This window comes from Salvelinus namaycush, chromosome 35 (genome assembly GCF_016432855.1).
Source record: "Salvelinus namaycush isolate Seneca chromosome 35, SaNama_1.0, whole genome shotgun sequence".
NCBI lineage: Eukaryota > Metazoa > Chordata > Actinopteri > Salmoniformes > Salmonidae > Salvelinus > Salvelinus namaycush.
The window spans coordinates 34,493,699-34,515,304 of record NC_052341.1 but is presented as its reverse complement, the minus strand read 5'-3'; the positions used below and the strand labels follow the sequence as shown (position 1 = coordinate 34,515,304).

The following is a 21,606-nucleotide window of genomic DNA, read 5'->3' as shown; positions in this document are numbered from 1 at the left end:
TGAAGGTCTGATCCGCAACTACAGAAAACATTTGGTTATTGCTGCCAAAGGAGGGGAGGGTTAACCAGTTATTAAATCCAAAGTTATTAAACACTGAATGTTTACATGGTCTGTTCAATAAAGACATGAAAACGTATAATTGTTTGTGTTTTTAGTTTAAGCAGACTGTTTGTCTGTTGTTGTGAAGATGAAGATCAGATCAAATTATGCAGAACTGCAGGTAATTCCAAAGGGTTCACATACTTTTTCTTGCCACTGTATATTCCCACACAAAATAATTTCTCCCCTGTCTGTATATGCTCAGTTAAACTATATGCTATTTGAGAATATATTTGGATGATACTATATCCTTCACATCTATTTGTTGTGTCGACCCCCACCTTTGGAAAAAATAAGAGAACACTGACAGCTGCTACATGCATCACTTAGTGATAATAAATAGCCACAGTGAAAAGTTAGACATTCTTTGTTTTATTAAACTACAATATAACCATTCTGGGCATATATTTAATAAACTAAGAAGCATATTTAATTCACATTTAAATCAAATGAAGTAAAACAAAGAGAGAACAAACATGCCTGTCACAGAACATTGAGGTCATAAAGAAAAATGGCGCCACACAGGTCAGGTCCTTGGTAGCAGTAGTCTAGTCATACGTGCAAATCAGACACTATTTTCCCAGATAAAATACACTGCCTTCATGGTCCCTCGCAAAAGATGCGTTTAAGACTCACATTTTAAAGCAATTAAACAGTCCTACTTTTACAGGGCTTATTCCCTTTTCCTTTATTTTGAAACATTTTAAAATAACTAATTTTTAACAAACACCACCCTTGTATCATTTGTAATTTCTTGAAATGTAAAGGGATGAAAATATGAAAGTTAACATGATCGTTTCGTCCAATGACAGAGGGGATGAGAAAGGACATCAGGAAGAGTAGCTGCTGCTTTTGCAACAGATAATGGGGATCCTAATAAAAAATATATAAAAAAAAATACCAAAAAGGCAGTGGCAAATAGACACTCAGCTCGTTAAACCGTGCCCCCTTATCATGAACAGCCACAGAGTACACACCATAATAGGCTACACAACTTGGGAAGGCGATTACGGTCGGAAACTAGATTAAATGTGTAAATAAAATCTAATATTACTCAAACAATACTTTGGTTTTGTAATGTACTTGACAGTGGATCGTTCAAGGCTTTTACACTCCATTGAGGGATGCAGGTTTACCGACTAAGACTACTTCTCCATAGGCAAGCTAGTGTTCATGTTATGTGAATTACCAAGTCCCCCAGAAAGCATGCTTACTTTCAACATTACACACCCTAGAGGCCTAAAGCAGGGAAAGCCCTATTATACAGCTCAACCAAATGTTAATTGTTTGCGAGTTTAGTAAGAGATATGAACATAAATTATAAGTGAGTAGGCGATGACCAAATCATTCAACTAACCAGGTGGCATGGTCAAAAATAAGTGTGCGCCACTATCCCATTTGTGTACCGGTGACTGGGAAAACCACCATATGGTCATTCATATCCTAATCAACCTAGTGTGACCACAGCTGCAGCTTGCATTGGTTCGGCTCCTTTTTTTGTTAACGATTGAATAACTTATATCTTGAACTCATAACATGAAATGATTCCCCTTTTTTTCAGTGACCTATGAATAAAACTAACGCTCCCTTCTTCCCCCATGTCCCTCCACCTTTTTCCCCACCTCTGGATTCACCCTGCACAAAGGCAGCGGTTGTTGTAGTGATGGAAAGGCGAAAACGGTTCCCGTCATATCCGAGTGTTGACATCCAGAGGTGCCGACTCGCTGTCATCAGTTACATTGACATGTGTTCAGGAAGCACATAGGAGATGTCGTCCCATGGGTGGCGGTACAGGCCCTGTTTTAGCCTCTTCTGGTCCAGGTAATGACCTAGGATGGGAAGTAGAGAAAGTGATTGATTAACTAGACCTTATTTAACTACACCTTATAACTTAGTATTATTGTGATATAGTGAAGGGCGGGGGTGTATGCCTTATGATTAATGACTCATGGTGTAATCACTACAACATACAGAAACTTAAGTAATCTTGTTTACCTGAACTAGAATTCCTTACAATCAAATGCCGATCGCATTCTCTTCGATTATAGTCAGTCGCATATATCCCTCCAAGCAGATACCCCGTCGGCCCTGAAAGAACTTCACTGGACTCTATGTAAACTGGAAACCATACATCTCGAGGCGGCATTTATTGTAACTGGGGATTTTAACAAAGCTAACGTGAGAACAAGACTACTTAAATTCTATCAGCATATCGAATGCGTGACATAAGCTGGTAGCATTCTGGATCATTGCTACACTAACTTCCGCGATGCATACAAAGCCCACCCCCGCACTGCCTTTGGCAAATCTGACCACGACTCCATTTTGTTATTCCCAGCCTATAGACAGAAACTAAAACAGGAAATGCCCGTGCTCAGGTCTATCCAATGCTGGTCTGACCAATGTTCCGGATAGCCTCAGACAATAACATTGATGTATATACGCTGACTCAGAAACCGTGGATTGATGGCAGCATTCACGCAAAACTGAAAGAGCGAACCACCGCTTTTAATCACGGCAAGGCAACTGGAAACATGACCGTATTTGGCAGGGTCTACAGTCAATCACAGATTACAAAAAGAAAACCAGCCCCGTCGCAGACACCAACGTCTTGCTCCCAGACAAATAAAAAAACTTCTTTGCTGCTTTGAGGACAATACAGTGCCACTGACACGGCCCACTACCAAAGCCTGTGGGCTCTCCTTCTCCATGGCCAATGTGAGTAAAACATTTAAACGTGTTAACCCTCGCAAGGCTGCCGGCCCAGACGGCATCCCTAGCCGCGTCCTCAGAGCATGCGCAGACCATCTGGCTGGTGATCATTTACGAACATATTCAATCTTTCCCTATCCCAGTCTGCTGTTCCCACATGCTTAAAGATTGCCACCATTATTCCTGTTCCCAAGAAAGCTAAGGTAACTGAACTAAATTACTATGGCACCCCCGTTGCACTCACTTCTGCCATCATGAATAGCTTTGAGAGACTAGTCAAGGATCATATCTACAGCTCAGCATTTAACGCCATAGTACCTTCCAAACTTGTCATTAAGCTCGAGACCCTGAGTCTCGACCCCGCCCTGTGCAGCTGGGTCCTGGACTTCCTGACGGGCTGCCCCCATGTGGTGAACGTAGGAAACAACATCTCCACCCCACTGCTCCTCAACACTGGGGGCCAAGGGTACATTCTCAGCCCTCTCCTGTACTCCCTGTTTACCCATAACTGTGTGGCCATGCACGCTTCCAACTCAAATCATCAAGTTTGCAGACGACACTACAGTGGTAGGCTTGATTACCAACCACGATGAGACAGCCTACAGGGAGGTGGGGAGGGCCCTCCGAGTGTGGTGTCAGGAAAATAACCTCACTCAACGTCAACAAAACAAAGGAGATGATTGTGGACTTCAGGAAACAGCAGAGGGAGCACCCCCCATCCACATCGACGGGACAGTAGTGGACAATGTGGAAAGTTAAGTTCGTCGTACACGTCACAGACAAACTGAAATGGTCCACCCACACAGACAACGTGGTGAAGAAGGCGCAACAAATTTGTCTAGTCACCTAAAAACACAAACTTTTACAGATGCACAATCGAGAGCATCCTGTCGGGTTGTATCACTGCCTGGTACGGCAACTATACGCAGGGCCCAGCTGTAAAAGAGACCTTGGTCTCAGTCTGTGTTCCTTGTTGAAATTAAGGTATAATAACTGCACTGCCCTCAACCGCAAGTCTCTCCAGAGGCTAGGTCTGCACAACAGATCATCGGGGGCAAACTTCCCTCCAGGACACCTACACCACCCAATGTCACAGGAAGGCCAAAAAGATCATCAAAGGTCAACAACCACCCGAGCCACTGCCTTTTCACCCCGCTATCATCCAGAAGGTCAGTACAGGTGCATCAAAGCTGGGACCGAGAGACTGAAAAACAGCTTCTATCTCAAGGCCATCAGACTGTTAAACAGCCATCACTAACATAGAGGCTGCTGCCAACATACAGACTCAAATCTCTGGCCACTAGTATATGGACTTAATAAAGGTATCACTAGCCACTTTAAATAACACCACTTTATTAATGTTTACAAGGTAGTTGTTGTGAATGTTAGATATTACTGCATTGTTGGAATAAGAAGCACAAGCATTTCGCTACACTCGCATTAACATCTGGTGACCAATAAAATTTGATTTGGTTGCCTTACCTAGGTACCTGAAGTTGAATGCACTGGCTCTAAGTCGCTTTGGATAAGAGCGTCTGCTAAATGACCAAAATGTAAATGTAGACCTTTCCCTATGCATCGCCATGCTGGACAGACCCATTAATTCATCAATCCAGTATCCTGTAATTTCGACAGTAAAATACTGGCAGCAAAGTCAATAACTTATTGTAGATTTACAGGACCTTTACTAAAACACAAATGTACAGCATATTACTGTAACACCTGACTAAAGCAAAATGCTGTATTTCTAGAATTTACAGTGCATTACTGTCAGCACAGTAGCCAGTAAATTACTGTAGATTTACAGGACAAGGTTTTTGGAACGCAAAAATGGCACTGTATGGCACTTTATTTTGTGGGGTACAGCCTTCTCACTAATATGTGCAACAAATACATCCTCTTACAAGGGATGCCTCAAAATACGTTCATGAGCCAGAGATTATTTCCCCGCCCACAGCATTTTCTCACAATGCACCATAATTCACAGTATGCTTTTGTAAATATACAGCCAAACAGGTAATATAGTATTTTACTGGAAAATAAAATTACAGTAGCTAACTAAATCTAGACCAATTTGTTACAGTGTAGGTGATCCTCAGTGTTTTTCAGTTAACTGGACATTCAAACTAGTGTTAAACTGATGAGTGAAATTCAGCATATACTGCAGACCTGGGTTGAATTCATTTTTCCAAGTATTTGAAATACGTGGTGTGCTGAATTTGGCCTGTAATGTAATGGACTAAAAAGCCCACATGCTGCTTGCCAGGAGAGCTAAACCAAGCGTACCACAAGAATTTCAAAAACGTGAGTATTCGAACCAGATTTTATATGAGGTGGGTTTAATGTTGAAAGACACCGATATAAGCCAATGGGACTCACCGATGAAGCCCATACTCCTGCCCAGCACAAAGATCCCGTTCAGTGCACCAATCTCCACAAACTCGTCAGCTTCGTCTCTGTAACGCAGAACACATACACTTACCAGACTGCAACTCCTAAGTCACTATTACAGTCTTCTCTGAAACGTGTTGGGAAAATATAATGTGCATATTAGTACACAGCCACTTAATATCTTTCTATGTGTATGATATGACAAACCTCCATTAGACCTACACACAACAGTTTGCTTTTCTACAAGTGATTAACACTCAGGGAAGAGTCCAATTTTGAGTAGCTCGAATTTTAACAGCAATCTCAAATTGACATCAATGAATGCATGATTTGTGCTTAAGTTCACGTTTTGCACACATTCCTTTAGGAAAGATTTGGCCCCATGCAAGATATAAAAGAGAAACGTCCTCTTACCGTGTGAATCCACCGCACATCCTAAGTAGGTCCACAAAGGCCACACCGATGAAGCCGTCCACATTGAGGATCAGGTTGGGCTTCTGCACACAAGACAGGAGGGAAACAACAATACTTAGTTGATGGATCAATGGGCTTGTTCAACATTGCGGCAGACTGATCTACAAATCACCTTGCATCATAAATAACTTTCATTATTGTTTGGCTGTGGCTGCAAAAACTGAGTTCTGCCCCGCTCCGCCTCCACCCGCCCCTCTGGGTCTCTCTTTCTCAAAGTTAAGGATCCGGATCACATTTGGCGCATGTGTTAATTTTATGCAAAAAATTGTTTAAGTAGTTGCTTCTTACACTCCCCATCCCTTCACGTTTCTCTTTACGGACCCCCTTCTGAATCACGATGATGTAGCTAGTCTCTGCCTGGTATTTCTGAACAGCTGAAATAAAAACCATGCAGCGATTTGAACGCACATAAAAACGTTTTATTTTTTATTTTTAAACCTGTCGTAATGGACATTGCAGTTGCACAAGCAGGACGTACGTCGTCCCTACACGTTGCATTGGAGCAAAATCAATCCATATTTTCTGAGATGTTGGCTAATATTTATAGTTGCTGCAATATCGTGGCCACTAGCCCAGAGTTCCTGAAAACACCACGACTGTCTGCCTCCTGCTTAGCCAATGTGTGCAATGATGAAAAAACAACATCTCTAATTGGATTCCCTGTCTGCGTCTTGCTTGTGTTTAATATGCTGCCTAGGTAGCTGCATGTAACTCCACACTTGAGTTTTACGTTGGGGCAATGGAATTGTCTCCATGTACTGTAACTCAGTAGCTAAGAAGAACATGAAATTGCTTGACTGCCGGTTTGTGTTTGCAAAACTGTTACGACGACAAACTTTGTACGAACATGTCGTTCATGTCTTTTGTGTGCGGCATGTAGCCTAACTCACTTCCTGAAAAAAATACAATTAAATCAAAATGGAGCTTATGCTTGTAATACCCTACTGTTACAACAGACATGTTTGCTTTTCATATGTTTCTCCTCCATCACGTCATGCCATTGTTTTGAACGTTCTCAAGCCGCCCTCTACGGCACGCCGTAGCGGTGCCCTGAAGTGGTGATAAACCCAGTCATTCTGGACAGACACCAACTACTGTTTCATCTAAATTACACTATAGTGCCTGTTCGAACATCTCGATCATATCTTTTGTATACAGCATGTCGAAGTTTGTAGGCTGCACCAGACAAAAGCAGAGGCAAAGCAGTGACATAAAATAAGCGGTAGTGGAGTGGGCAGCTACGTTAAAAAAATCCAGCACATATGCAGGAATCTTTAGCAATGACAAATCGGGTTCCAGGAAATCCAGAACCGTAGCCACGTTGTGAATGGGCCACCAGTCAACCCCCCACCCAAAATCCCAGATTTGATACTATCGAACACAGCCAGGGAAAAAAATCAGGGAAATGACCAATCTTTTTTCATCTGGACACAGAAATCAAGGGGTACACTTCATAAGGTTGAAATGACTGATACTCTATTATATGCAGGGTTATTAGTCCATGAGTAAGACCCCCGAATTTGGGCCATCGGGCTCACTTGGGATGACGATGTCTCAGGGATTTTCTTGAAGGTCTGTGTCCTTAAGAGTTGGAAAATGTGTGATAGCAATGTGAGCTTTCTCTGCGTTATCACTCTTTCATCACTCCATCCCATACATTTTACCCTATGACAAACAATGTCAGTATACAACAAGTTACTGCTCAAGCACACCCTTTAAAATCATTACAAAGTTAAGATTCACAGCTATCCGGAGTACACATTTCTGGAATGTTAAGGTAAACTTTGACCTTTGGGCCATTGGCGTCACCCCTGAACCTTTTGGACAAATGTATTATTTTTTTTTAAATGGTCTGATAAGGCATCTTCATAACATATAACATATTTTACGCAGTATTAAAACAAAAGTTTACTTAAACATTTTTATGACAAAAATAAACAATACAATACTGTGCTAGGCAGTAGTAGGGTAGTCACTAGTTCACACAGCCAAAGTATTATGGCTAAACCCCACTAATTTCTACAAATTATCTACAAAACCTAACCCTAACCTCATCGCACCGCTAACCTTATGCCGGACCTTGAATTAAGACCAAAAATCGAGTTTGACTTTGTGGCTCTTAACTAGTGTAAACCCAGTAGTAGGCACTGCATGAAGCCACCGGAATGACTCAGTAGCTGCTGTGATTGGTCAGGATTTCACAACGCAGTGGACCAGTCACGTCCCTTGACCCCTCCCTCATAGCACCGGTTAAATGTCATCACTCAGCAAAACGCTCGTCACTCAGAGTCTGTAATATATCACAGAGCAAATATGGATATTTGGAACATCTTTCGAAGGAGAGGCAAAAGAAGCGAGCAGGTTGAGCACGAGCAGGCAGCAGTGAATGAGGTGGAGAGGGCAGAACAGCCAGAAACTCAAAGTGCAGCAGCAGAGTTAGCCACAGGTTTGTGCAGGGTTGGTGGTAGCAAACTAGCTAGTCTCCCTTAGCATAAGGGTCGGCTAATGCTAATAAACTAGCATTAGCACTCAGCATCCTTAAGCTATTCGGTGTCAGAGTTATTCAACAGTACATTTAGTGAACGGGCAAGCTAAGGATGTTGATATAGGTCATGATATTAGATTAAGTGCTTATTTAAAGCGAGTGTATTTGATGTGTTTAGTTTCTGTAGCTAGCTTGGCTGGCTAGCCACTTCGGTAGCTACTGGCTGGCTAGCTGAGACCGAAGAGATAGAAGTTTCTGACTGAAGCACATATCTTCTGAGTGACAGTGCCCCCCTGTGGACTGAAGCTAAACCTTACTACAACTTGATATTAACCCTAATAATTCCACATTTAACCCAACCCCTCTGAATCAGAGAGGTCTGGGGGGACTAAACATGCTTGGCTGATGTCTGTTATTTGTAAATAAAAATAAACTTCCCATTATTACATTGATTAAAATATTTATAGCTTTTATTTGTATTACTCTTTATATTCACTTAGCTACTTACATTTTGTATTGTTGCTGCATTGTCGAGAGTTGAACATGCAAGTAAGCATTTAATTGCACGGTGTACGCCATGTGTATATGACCTAAAAAATTACTTTGTGGTTAGATTGTGAAAATACATATGCCCTTTAGTGACGTCCTCAAATGTTATGTAATGAAAAAAATTCTCAGATTATCTAGTAGAACTGACAAAATGAAATCAGAGGCCTTATAACTTAATTCATCCTGCAGGTTTATTTTTTTGGGCTCAATTCTCTTTTTATTCACGTAGCCTAGGGCAGGGGTCTCCAACAGGTCAATCGTGAGCTACCAGTAACTCGCCAAACAATTCTGAAGTTAATAAAATGTTTCATGTTTTCCACTGAAAACTGTCAAACAAATCTCACAAGTATCAGACACCGCAAGCTCCCAACTACTATCAATGCAACATTTACATTATTCCCAACCCTGGTTAAAAAGCCAAACCTAACGCTATCTACCAATTCATTTCCAGCAATATTGCCCGTCTGTCTATCACTCCGTGTGTAGCCAGTTGTTGTGATAACCGTTTTGTGGGTTGACAGTAGAGGTCGACCGACTGATTTTTCAACGCCGATACCGATTATTGGAGGACAAAAAAGCCGATACCGATTAATCGGGCGATTTATTTAAAAAAAAAGTTTTTATATATATATCATACACACACACATTTTTGTAATAATGACAATTGCAACAATACTGAATGAACACTTTTATTTTAACTTAATATAATACATAAATACACACACACACACAGCTCTGAAGTGACAATGATACTGAAGAGTCTGCTTAGGAGACAAATACTCTCAACCGTTTGAATAAAAATAGAGTTTAAGTTACATGTGATGAATGTTGAAAACAAAAACTCATTTTTATATGCAGGAAATCCTATTTTAATAATGGGCATGATAAGAATTGACGACCAAAGTGCGAGTCATAATTCCCATGACACATTCTAGCAAAATCTGAAAAGTGGTTCCTTCATTTATTCCATAGGATATTTTTAGATTCACTTAAAATAAGGTCTGTGTTTCGTGTAGGCTTACAGCACTGTGCCAATTTTATAACTGTGTAGATATCCATAGGACAAGGTAACTCTGATCAATATTGGCTAAATATAAGCGAAGATACATTTTTTTGTAGAGTGGATTTATGAAAATATGTTGACAAACGTTACCTTATCCTAGTGAGATTTACACGGGTATCAAAACGTCGAGGCGGTTTAAGTCTGCACGAAACACAGACCTTATTTGAAGTAGATCAAGACATTCTCTATGGAAGACATGAACGGTAAAATAACGAAGGAACCCCTTTCAAGTTCGACTATTTCGCTCTAAACCATATACCTTTGACTAATCCGGAAACTATCACCTCGAAAACAAAACGTTTATTCCGTTCCGTATTTTATCTAACGGGTGGCATCCATGAGTCGAAATATTCCTGTTACATTGCACAACCTTCAATGTTATGTCATAATTACATAAAATTCTGGCAAATTAGTTCGCAAAGAGCCAGACGGCCCAAACTGTTGCATATACCCTGACACTGCGTGTAATGAACGCAAGAGAAATGACACAATTTCACCTGGTTAATATTGCCTGCTAACCTGGATTTCTTTTAGCTAAATATGCAGGTTTAAAAATATATACTTGTGTATTGATTTTAAGAAAGGCATTGATGTTTATGGTTAAGTACACATTGGAGCAATGACAGTCATTGATTGATTGTTTTTTATAAGATAAGATGAATGCTAGCTAGCAACTTACCTTAGCTTACTGCATTCGCTAACAGGCAGGCTCCTCGTGGAGTGCAATGTAATCAGGTGTTAGAGCATTGGACTAGTTAACCGTAAGGTTGCAAGATTTGATTTCCCGAGCTGACAAGGTTAAAAATCTGTCGAGGCAGAACGTTCCTAGGCCGTCATTGAAAATAAGAATGTGTTCTTAACTGACTTGCCTAGTTAAATAAAGATTAAATAAAGGTGTAAAAAGAAAAAGAATCGGCGCCCAAAAATACCGATTTCCGATTGTTATGAAAACTTGAAATCGGCCCGATTAATCGGTCGACCTCTAGTTAACAGGAGATACTTTCCCCAAAATCTCCTCAAGTAGATGTTAACCTTTCTAGGACACACGTTCCGCTAGCAGAACCCCTGACAACATTCTGCTGAAAAGGCAGCGCGGGAAATTCAAAAATACTTTTTTAGAAATATGTAACTTTCACACATTAACAAGTCCAATACAACAACTGAAAGATAACCATATTGTTAATCTACCCATCGTGTCCGATTTAAAAAAATGTTTTACATCGAAAACACAACATATGATTATGTTATGTTAGATCACCGCCAAATCCAAAAAACACAAAACACAAAATGGAAAGCCATTTTCCCAGCCAAAGAGAGGAGTCACAAAAAGCAAATAGAGATAAAATGAATCCCTAACCTTTGATGATCTTCATCAGATGACACTCATACATGTATGTTTTGTTCGATAATGTGCATATTTATATAAAAAAATCTTAGTTTACATTGGCGCCATGTTCAGAAATGCCTCCAAAATATCTGGTGAAATTGCAGAGAGCCACATCAAATAACAGAAATACTCATCATAAACTTTGATGAAAGATACATGTTTTACATAGAATTAAAGATACACTTGTTCTTAATGCAACCGCTGTGTCAGATTTCAAAAAAACTTTACGGAAAAAGCACACCATGCAAAAATCTGAGACGGCGCTCAAAAATAACATTTCTCCGCCATGTTGGAGTCAACAGAAATACGAAATTACATCATAAATATTCCCTTACCTTTGATAATCTTCATCAGAATGCACTCCCAGGTTCCACAATAAATCGTTGTTTTGTTCGATTATGTCTAAGTAGCTACTTTTATTAGAATGTTTAGTGCAGATGCAGGCGAACTCGGACAAAAACTTCAAAAAGTTATTTAACCTGTCTGGCCCAGGCGTTCCGCTAGCGGAACTCCTCCCACATTCCACTGAAAAGGCAGAGCGCGAAATTCAAAAAATATTTTTTAGAAATATTTAACTTTCACACATTAACAAGTCCAATACAGCAAATGAAAGATACACATCTTGTGAATCCAGTCAACTTGTCCGATTTTTAAATGTTTTACAGCGAAAACAGCACGTATATTTATGTTAGCTCACCACCAAATACAAAGAAGGACAGCCATTTTTCACAGCACAGGTAGCATGCACAAAGCCAACCTAACTAACCAAGAACCAACCAAACTAACCAAGAAACAACTTCATCAGATGACAGTCTTATAACATGTTACACAATAAATCTATGTTTTGTTCGAAAAATGTGCATATTTGAGGTATAAATCAGTTTTACATTGCAGCTACCATCACAGCTACCGTCAAAAATAGCACCGAAGCAGCCAGAGTAATTATAGAGACCAACGTGGAATACCTAAATACTCATCATAAAACATTTCTGAAAAATGCATTGTGTACAGCAAATGAAAGACAAGCATCTTGTGAATCCAGCCAATATTTCAGATTTTTTAAGTGTTTTACAGCGAAAACACAATATAGCATTATATTAGCGTACTACAATAGCCTACCACACTACCGCATTCATTCATCAAGGCACGTTAGCGATAGCAATAGGCACGTTAGCGTTAGCGAATAAACCAGCAAAATATATTAATTTTCACTAACCTTCATAAACCTTCCTCAGATGACAGTCCTATAACATCGGGTTATACATACACTTATGTTTTGTTCGAAAATGTGCATATTTAGAGCTGAAATCAGTGGTTATCCATTATGCTAACGTAGCTTATTTTTCCCAGAATGTGCAGATATTTCTATTAGACTCTCACCTATTCTGACCAAATAGCTATTCATAAACATTACAAAAAAATACATGTTGTATAGGAAATGATAGATACACTAGTTCTTAATGCAATTGCAGTGTTAGAATTCTAAAAATATCTTCATTACGACATAAGGCTTATGTTATAGCGAGAGAGTGGCCAAAACCTGGGCGCAAAACTACTAGTACACAGTTCGACAGATATATGAAATAGCATCACAAAATGGGTCCTACTTTTGGTGATCTTCCATCAGAATGTTGTACAATGGGGTCCTTTGTCCAGAACAGTCGTTGTTTGGATTTAGAACATCGTTTTTCCCTCTTGAATTAGCAAGCACACTGGCCAAGTGGCGCGAAGCTCTCCATCGTCAACAAACACAGACAACGCAACACGCCTAACGTCCCGAAAAAATTTCAATAATCTAATAAAACTATATTGAAAAAACATACTTTACGATGATATTGTGACATGTATCAAATAAAATCAAAGCCGGAGATAGTAGTCGCCTATAACGACGGCTTTTCAGAAGGCAATTCCAGGTCCATCTTCGCGCTTTCCAGAAAACAGGAAATGGATGACTCGTCGTGCCAAGAGGATATATTCCACCTCAGACCAAGATAAACACTTCATTTCTTCTCTCACTTCCTCTTGCCATCTAGGGGAAGGTGTATGACGTGCATGTATACTCATACGTATCATGCCCATTTATAGGCAGGCCCTTGAACAGAGCATAATTTTCAGACTTTCCACTTCCTGGTCAGAAAGTGTGCTGCCAAATGAGTTCTGTTTTACTCACAGACAAAATTCAAACGGTTTTAGAAACTAGAGAGTGTTTTCTATCCAATAGTAATAATAATATGCATATTGTACGAGCAAGAATAGAGTACGAGGCCGTTTAAATTGGGCACGATTTTCCCCCAAAGTGTAAATAGCGCCCTCTATCCTCAACAGGATAACAGGTCGAATAAACTGGTCAAACTAAGTAGAGAATCAATCTTCAGGATGTTGTTATCATAACTATCCAATAACGTTCTAACCGGAGAATTTCTTTGTGTCTCTAGAAGTTATGGAAAGCAAGACGTTATCGTTTGGAATGCGCGTGACCAGGACCTGGCACTCTGCCAGACCACTGACTCAAACAGCTACAATCCAGCCCCACATCACAGTAGAAGCTTCATTCAATGTTCTACAGACTTCTTGACATCTAGTGGAAGGCGTAGGAAGTGCAAACAGATCCAAATCCCACTGGGATTTCAATAGGCTATGAGTTGAAAATCGACAAGCCTCAGAATTCTCACTTCCTGTTTGGATTTTTTCTCAGGTTTTTGCCTGCCATATGAGTTCTGTTATACTCACAGACATCAAACAGTTTTAGAAACTTCAGAGTGTTTTATATCCAATAGTAATAATAATATGCATGTATTAGCATCTTGGACAGAGTAGGAGGCAGTTCACTCTGGGCACACTATTTATCCAAAGTGAAAATGCTGCCCCCTATCCCTAAAAAGTTAACTGAAAAGTAGGCTTACATACATAAGGGATGCATTTGGCATTTGCTGTATGATTGATGAGAAACCCCATATTGCAAATGTACGGTCCCTTACTAGACGTCCGCAAATGTTTTTAAAATTTGCCGACGGCCTCGGGCCGTGCCCCAGGGCCAGATCTTCCGGGAAGTCATCAAACAAAGTCTCTCGGACATTTGGTTTCCGTTTAATAAAATTTGCAAATTTTGGTAATTTTCCCGCTGTCCTGATGAATTCCACCAGATAGCTTCTTATTGCAAATGTACAAAACATCACCAATTTGACATGGCCATTTCTCCTAAACGGAAAAGACCTCGAAGACGAAACTCGGTGGGCACGGGTTTGACCTAATGGGCTGTTTACCCAGAAACAAGATGGCATCGAGGCCGAAGTGCTTTTTGAGTTAAATTCTCTAGGATAGGGGGCAGCATTTTCACATTTGGATGAAAAGCATACCCAAATTCAACTGCCAGCTACTCATCCCCAGAAGATAAGATATGCATATTATTAGTAGATTTGGATAGAAAACACTCTGAAGTTTCTAAAACTGTTTGAATCATGTCTGTGAGTATAACATAACATATTTAGCAGGCGAAACCCCGAGGACAAACCATTCAGATTTTTTTTTTTTAGGTCACTCTCTTTTCAATGATTTTTCATTGGGAAACCAGATTTCTAATTGACCTGCTTGCAGATCCTACCGCTTCCACTGGATGTCAACAGTCTTGAGAAATTGGTTGAGGTTATTCCTTTGTGTAATGAAGAAGTACGGCCATCTTGAACGAGAGTCACATTAAGTGTCCTGTTAGATAGAAGCGCGTGAGCAGAAAGCTGGCTATAGTTGGTTTTAATCCTGTATTGAACACAGATCATCCCGTCTTCAATTTTATCGATTATTAATGTTAAAAAATACCTAAAGTTGTGTTACAAAAGTAGTTTGACATTTTTTGGCAAAGTTTACAGGTAACCTTTGAGATATTTTGTAGTTGCGTTTGAGCAATTTGGAAGCTGTGTTTTTCTGGATCAAACGCGCCAAATAAATTGACATTTTGGATATATATCGACGGAATTAATCGAACAAAAGGACCATTTGTGATGTTTATGGGACATTGCCGACGGCCTCGGGCCGTGCCCCAGGGCCAGAAGCTCGTCAAAGGTAAGGCATGAATTATATTTATATTTCTGCGTTTTGTGTCGCGCCTGCAGGGTTGAAATATGCTTCTCTCTCTTTGTTTACTATTGTGCTATCCTCAGATAATAGCATGTTGCCTGGATTCACAACAAGTGTAGCTTTAATTTGGTGTCTTTCATGTGTGATTTCAGAAAGTTTCATTTTTATAGTAATATATTTGAATTTGGCGGTCTGCATTTTTACTGGCTTTTGGCCAAGTGGAACGTTAACTTCTCTAGGATATGTGGGACGCAAAGGCAATTTTTCTGGGATTAAAGGTCAAAAACAAAAATAGAGCTTCACGTCAAAGTACATGAACCTACGGTGTGAGAAAAAAAAGAAAAAGCCATTTATCTATCGTAATTTACGAGAAATCATCCAATGTACAATTGGTGATGGTGAAAGAAATGTGTTTTTAAAAAAAAAGTTAGATCCAGTTGCGGCGTGTTCAGACGAATCCGTTAAGGTGGGTTTCGGAGCGCTACGTGATTTCTGTGATTTTCTGAAATGACACACACTCATTCAACCCTCTGTAAATAAGTCAGTTCTTAACGTAAAGACTTAAAACGCAGGATTCTGTAAAAGCCTACCCCAATGAGGATATATGTTTACTTTTAGCTTCCTGTGCCAACCGGAAGTGCCTTAATTGGGGGCATAGGGGCCGTTTCGAAAGGTTAAAAAAGTCACATCTTTCCAAAACTTCATGTGTGAGATTAGGTAACCCTCATGAACTGTTAACTTCTTGTGAATAGGGGGGCGCTGTTTCCACTTTGGAAAAAATCGTGCCCAAATTAAACGGCATCGTACTCTGTTCTAGATCATACAATATGCATATTATTATTACTATCGGATAGAAAACACTCTGAAGATTCTAAAACGATTTGAATTATATCTGTGAGTAAAACAGAACTCATTTGGCAGCAAACTTCCATACAGGAAGTGAAAAATCTGAAAACGAGGCTCTGTGTCAGGGCCTGCCTATTCAACTGGCTTTTATTTATGGATCTGTATGCACTTCATACGCCTTCCACTAGATGTCAACAGGCAGTGGAAGGTTGAATGGGGTGTCTAGCTTGATCTGAGGCCGAATAAGAGCTTTTGGAGTGACAGGTCTGCCCTTTTGTCAGTTTGACGGCGCGCGAGGGAGCTCCACATTGTCTTCTGAAAAGCGTTCGGTATACACCAAGAATTGCTCCAGCTCTCATTTTATTGGATACATATGAGAAGAACATCATAAAGTAGGATTTTCAACCGAGTTTGACCAGTTTATTCGAAGTTTATTGGGAATTTTGGAATTTTTCGTTCCAAGCGCCAAGAGTTGATGGGCATGTTCGCGCCACATGGCTAGCCAAAGTTGCTAATTCGACAGAAGAAATGGACATTCTAAACCCAAACAACGATTTATTCTGGACCTAGGACTCCTTGCACAACATTCTGATGGAAGAACAGCAAAAGTAAGACAACATTTATGATGTTATTTCGTATTTCTGTGTAATGTGTTGACTCCAACACGGCGGAGAATAGGTGAGCGCTGTCTCACAATAACGCATGCTGTATGTTGTGGTAAAGTTGTTTTTTTTAAAAATCTAACACAGCGGTTGCATTAAGAACCAGTGTATCTTTCATTTGCCATACAACAAGTATTTTTATGTAAAGTTTATGATGAGTTCTTTGGTCAGATTAGGTGAGTGTCCAAAATATCTCCGGACATTCTGGTGAATTGTTGCTACGTATTCACAATGTATAACCACGATTTGCAGCTCTAAATATGCACATTTTCGAACAAAACATAAATGTATTATATAACATGATGTTATAAGACTGTCATCTGATGAAGTTGTTCAAGGTTAGTGATTAATTTTATCTCTATTTTGTCGGTTTTGTGAAAGCTATTTTGGCGGGGAGTAAATGGCGTTGTGTGTTTGGCTATTGTAGTGAGCTAATAGAAATATATATTGTGTTTTCGCTGTGAAACACTTAAAATCGGAAATATTGGCTGGATTCACAAGATGTTTATCTTTCATTTGCTGTACACCATGTATTTTTCATAAATGTTTTATGATGAGTATTTATGTATTTCACGTTGCTCTCTGTAATTATTCTGGCTGCTTTGGTGCTATTTGTGATGGTGGCTGCAATGTAAAACTATGATTTATACCTCAAATATGCACATTTTCGGACAAAACATAAATGTATTGTATAACATGATGTTATAAGACTGTCATGCTGACTATGCTAGTCAGCTTTTTTGATGAGGATGCTCCCGGATCCGGGATGGGTATCACTGAAAGTTTAATCAGTCCTTTCTCCCATCAGATTTCCACAAACACAGCAAGGACGGAGTGACAGTGTGAGGCTTACAGACACAGAGAATGCAAGTTACCTTTGTTCAAACTATCAAAGAACCGTCAGACCTAGAGCTCTGAAACTTTAGAAACCTGTTCTAGAGCTCAAGATGATAGTGCACAGTGAGTTATGTGGCTCTAGAAGGTTCTCAGACCGAGAAACAGCCTTGTACATTTGCAATAACTTCAATTAATTCTGACTATCGTGAAAATGCCGACATTTAGAGAAGTCCCAGAGTCACAAGGCTAGGTGCATTGAATGACCTATCAAGCCAAAACTTGGGATTCGGGGTCGCCTCAGCTAGGCCTACACATAATGTCAGAACTGGACCCGCAGCTAGAACGTAACTACGTGTTTTATTTTTTTAATTATGGTTTAAACAGAAGGCGCTGTGAATTTTGGGCCTGCTCTGAAATATTGGGTCAGATTTTTTCTTTTCTTAAAATAACGTTCCCAAGGTAAATGGACATTTTCTCTGGTCCAGATCGTAGAATATGCATATAATTTACAGATTAGGATAGAAAACACTCCAAAGTTTCCAAAACAGTGAAAATGTTGTCTGTGAGAAAAATAATATTTATTCTGCAAGCGAAATCGTGAGAAAAATTAACCCGGAAGTGATATTTAAAAAAATATATATATATTGTTTCCTGGCCTGTCTAACGTCCATTTAAAGGGGGTATCAGCCAGATTATTTTTCCAATGGCTTCCTCAGGCTGTGACCAGGCTTTAGACAGTTTCAGGCTTTTATTTTGAAAAATGAGCAAGATGTTTCAAAATAGGTCAGGTGTCCTCCGAATATTTTCTGCGAGCGAGAGAGGGGCTCTCTATTTTCTTTTTGACCATGCCTGTATGAAATAAAAATTGTACTAGGCCTCCCGAGTGGCGCAGCGGTCTAAGGCACTGCATCGCAGCGCTTAAGGCGTTACTACAGACCCGAGTTTGATCCCCGGCTGTGTCACAACCTTCTGTGACCGCGAGTCCCATAGGGCGGTGCTCAATTCGCCTACCGTTGTCCGGGTTAGGGGAGGGTTTGGCCGGGGTGGGGCTTTACTTGGCTCATCGCGCTCTAGCGACTCCTTGTGGTGGGCCGGGTGCCTGCAGGCTGACATTGGTTGTCAGTTGAACAGTGTTTCCTCTGACATATTGGTGTGGCTGGCTTCCGGGTTTAGCGGGCGGGTGCTAAGAAGCGCGTCCGGCTAAACCCTAAACAGGACGACACTGGGCCAATTGTGCGCCGCCCCACGGGTCTCCCGGTCGCTACGACAGAGCCTGGACTCAAACCAGGATCTCTAGTGGGAGGCCGGCATGAGTTGTTTTATGCACGTGATGTTAGAATGCACTCACTGCTCCAAAATATGATTCTTACACAACAGGACAGATAACACACGCTGCTTGATAAAACCATGACTGAACTCTTTGGTGCAAATGCGAAGCATCACATCTGGAGGAAACCTGGCACCATCCCTACAGTGAAGCACGGTGGTGGCAGCATCATGCTGTGGGATGTTTTTCAGTGGCAGGGACTGGGAGACTAGTCAGGATCAAGGGAAAGATGAATGGAGCGAAGTACAGAGAGATCCTTGATAAAAACCTGGGGCAAAGGTTCACCTTCCAACAGGACAACGACCCTAAGCACACAGCCAAGGCAAAGGAGGAATGGCTTCGGGACGAGTCTCAATGTCCTTGAGTGGCCCAGCCAGAGCCCAGGACTTAAGCCTGTTCAAACATCTATGGAGAGACCTGAAAATAGCTGTGCAGTGACGCTCCCCATCCAAACAGACAGAGCTTGAGAGGATCTACAGAGAGGAATGAGAGAAACTCCCCAAATACAGGTGTGCCAAGCTTGTAGCGTAATACCTAAGAATACTCGAGGCTGTAATCACTGCTTCAACAAGTACTGAGTAAAGGGTCTGAATACTTATGTAAATATGATCAGGTTTTTAACACATTCATAATTCTAAAAACCTGTTTTTGCTTTGTCATTGATGAGGGGGAAAAAATATTTAATACATTTTAGAATAAGGCTGTAACGTAACAAAATGTGGAAAAAGTTAAGGGGTTTGAACACTACCTCATGAAGCTGTTTGAGAGAATGCCAAGAGTGTGCAAAGCTGTCATCAAGGTAAAGGTTGGCTACTTTGAAGAATCTAAAATATATTTTGATTTGTTGAACAATGTTTGGGTTACTACATGATTCCATGTGTCATTTCATAGTTATGTCTTCACTATTATTCTACAATGTAGAAAATAGTAAAAACAGAAAAACCCTGGAATGAGTAGGTGTCCAAACTTTTGACTGGTACTGTACGGAAGCTACAATCTATCTGCAATAATAAAGCCTAACCCCCCCCCCCCTTAACTTCTATCCCTACCTAATATGCCCTCTAACTGACAGTAATGGATTCAATAGACAAAACTATGTTAACGGCAGCATTACGCTTGATAAGAATGTATTGTACCTGTAACCTTGACCAAAAATGATCAAGTAACAAAATAAATTAGGTAAGAAAAACATTTTAAAAAGCATTCCGTTTTTGATAGCTGGAAGGAGTTTCCATCCAGGGGGGGTAAGTATTCCCTAAATAAAGTAGGTGAATGCACCAATTTGTAAGTCGCTCTGGATAAGAGCGTCTGCTAAATGACTTAAATGTAATGTAATGTAGCCTGCACCACTAGGCAGAGAAGTGAGAGGTTAGTAGAGGGCAGTACCTTGGAGGTGGTGATCTTTTCCACATCCAGAGCGTAATCCAGCATCGGAGAGGCAGGGAAATGCCCCTTCACAAAGTCCTTCAGGATCTGGACTCTCATGTCGGGGTTGTTGATCTACAATTCAAATCAACACATTTAGATCATTCTGCCAGCATATATGTCAATGTATCCATTCTGCCACTGAGCTGTAGGGGTATACACACACACTTCTGAATTGATTTGATTTAATTGTGAGGCAATAAGACTAAGGACGGGAATCAAATCTTAATGCGTACTTTCTTGCAAATCATGGTGTCAATTAGCAAAAATTCTAGTTAGACTTAACTAGAGGTCGACCGATTATGATTTTTCAATGCCGATACCGATTATTGGAGTACCAAAAAAGCCGGTACCGATTAAATCGGCCGATTGACAATTACAACAATACTGAATGAACACTTATTTTAACTAAATATAATAAATCAATAAAATCAATTTAGCCTCAAATAAATAATGAAACATGTTCAATTTGGTTTAAATAATGCAAAATCAAAGTGTTGGAGAAGTAAAAGTGCAATATGTGCCATGTAAAAAGCTAACGTTTAAGTTCCTTGCTCAGAACATGAGAACATATGAAGGCTGGTGGTTCCTTTTAACATGAGTCTTCAATATTCCCAGGTAAGAAGTTTTAGGTTGTAGTTATTATAGGACTATTTATCTCTATACAATTTGTATTTCATATACCTTTGACTATTGGATGTTCTTATAGGCACTTTAGTATTGCCAGTGTAACAGTATAGCTTCCGTCCCTCTCCTTGCTCCTACCTGGGCTCGAACCAGGAACACATCGACAACAGCCCCCTCGAAGCAGCGTTACCCATGCAGAGCAAGGGGAACAACTACTCCAAGTCTCAGAGCGAGTGACGTTTGAAACGCCATTAGCGCGCACCCCGCTAACTAGCTAGCCATTTCACATCGGTTACACCAGCCTAATCTCGTGAGTTGATAGGCTTGAAGTCATAAACAGCGCAATGCTTGAAGCAATGCTTGAAGCATTGCGAAGAGCTGCTGGCAAACGCACAAAAGTGCTGTTTGAATGAATGCTTACGAGCCTGCTGGTGCCTACCATCGCTCAGTCAGACTGCTTTATCAAATCATAGACTTAATTATAACATAACACACAGAAATACGAGCCTTTGGTCATTAAAATGGTCGAATCCAGAAACTATAATTTCGAAAACTAAACGTTTATTCTTTCAGTATTTTATCTAACGGATGGCACCCCTAAGTCTAAATATTGCTGTTACATTGTACAACCTTCAATGTTATGTCATAATT

At 40.3% G+C, this 21,606-nt stretch overlaps 1 protein-coding gene across 2 annotated transcripts in view; it reads right to left on the bottom strand.

Annotated features, from left to right (window-relative positions):
- Positions 1 to 448: 448 nt before the first annotated feature.
- LOC120029513 (ATP-citrate synthase-like) overlaps positions 449 to 21,606 on the bottom strand; it is a 111,002-nt gene continuing 89,844 nt past the window's right edge. For both annotated transcript variants that reach the window (XM_038974768.1, XM_038974769.1), the window contains exons 25-28: positions 20,290 to 20,403; positions 5,617 to 5,699; positions 5,191 to 5,267; positions 449 to 1,928 (exon numbers count right to left, since the gene is read on the bottom strand). In XM_038974768.1, the coding sequence (XP_038830696.1) occupies positions 1,834 to 1,928; positions 5,191 to 5,267; positions 5,617 to 5,699; positions 20,290 to 20,403 (369 nt within the window). In that variant the 3' untranslated portion in view covers positions 449 to 1,833. The remainder of the gene's footprint in view (positions 1,929 to 5,190; positions 5,268 to 5,616; positions 5,700 to 20,289; positions 20,404 to 21,606) is intronic.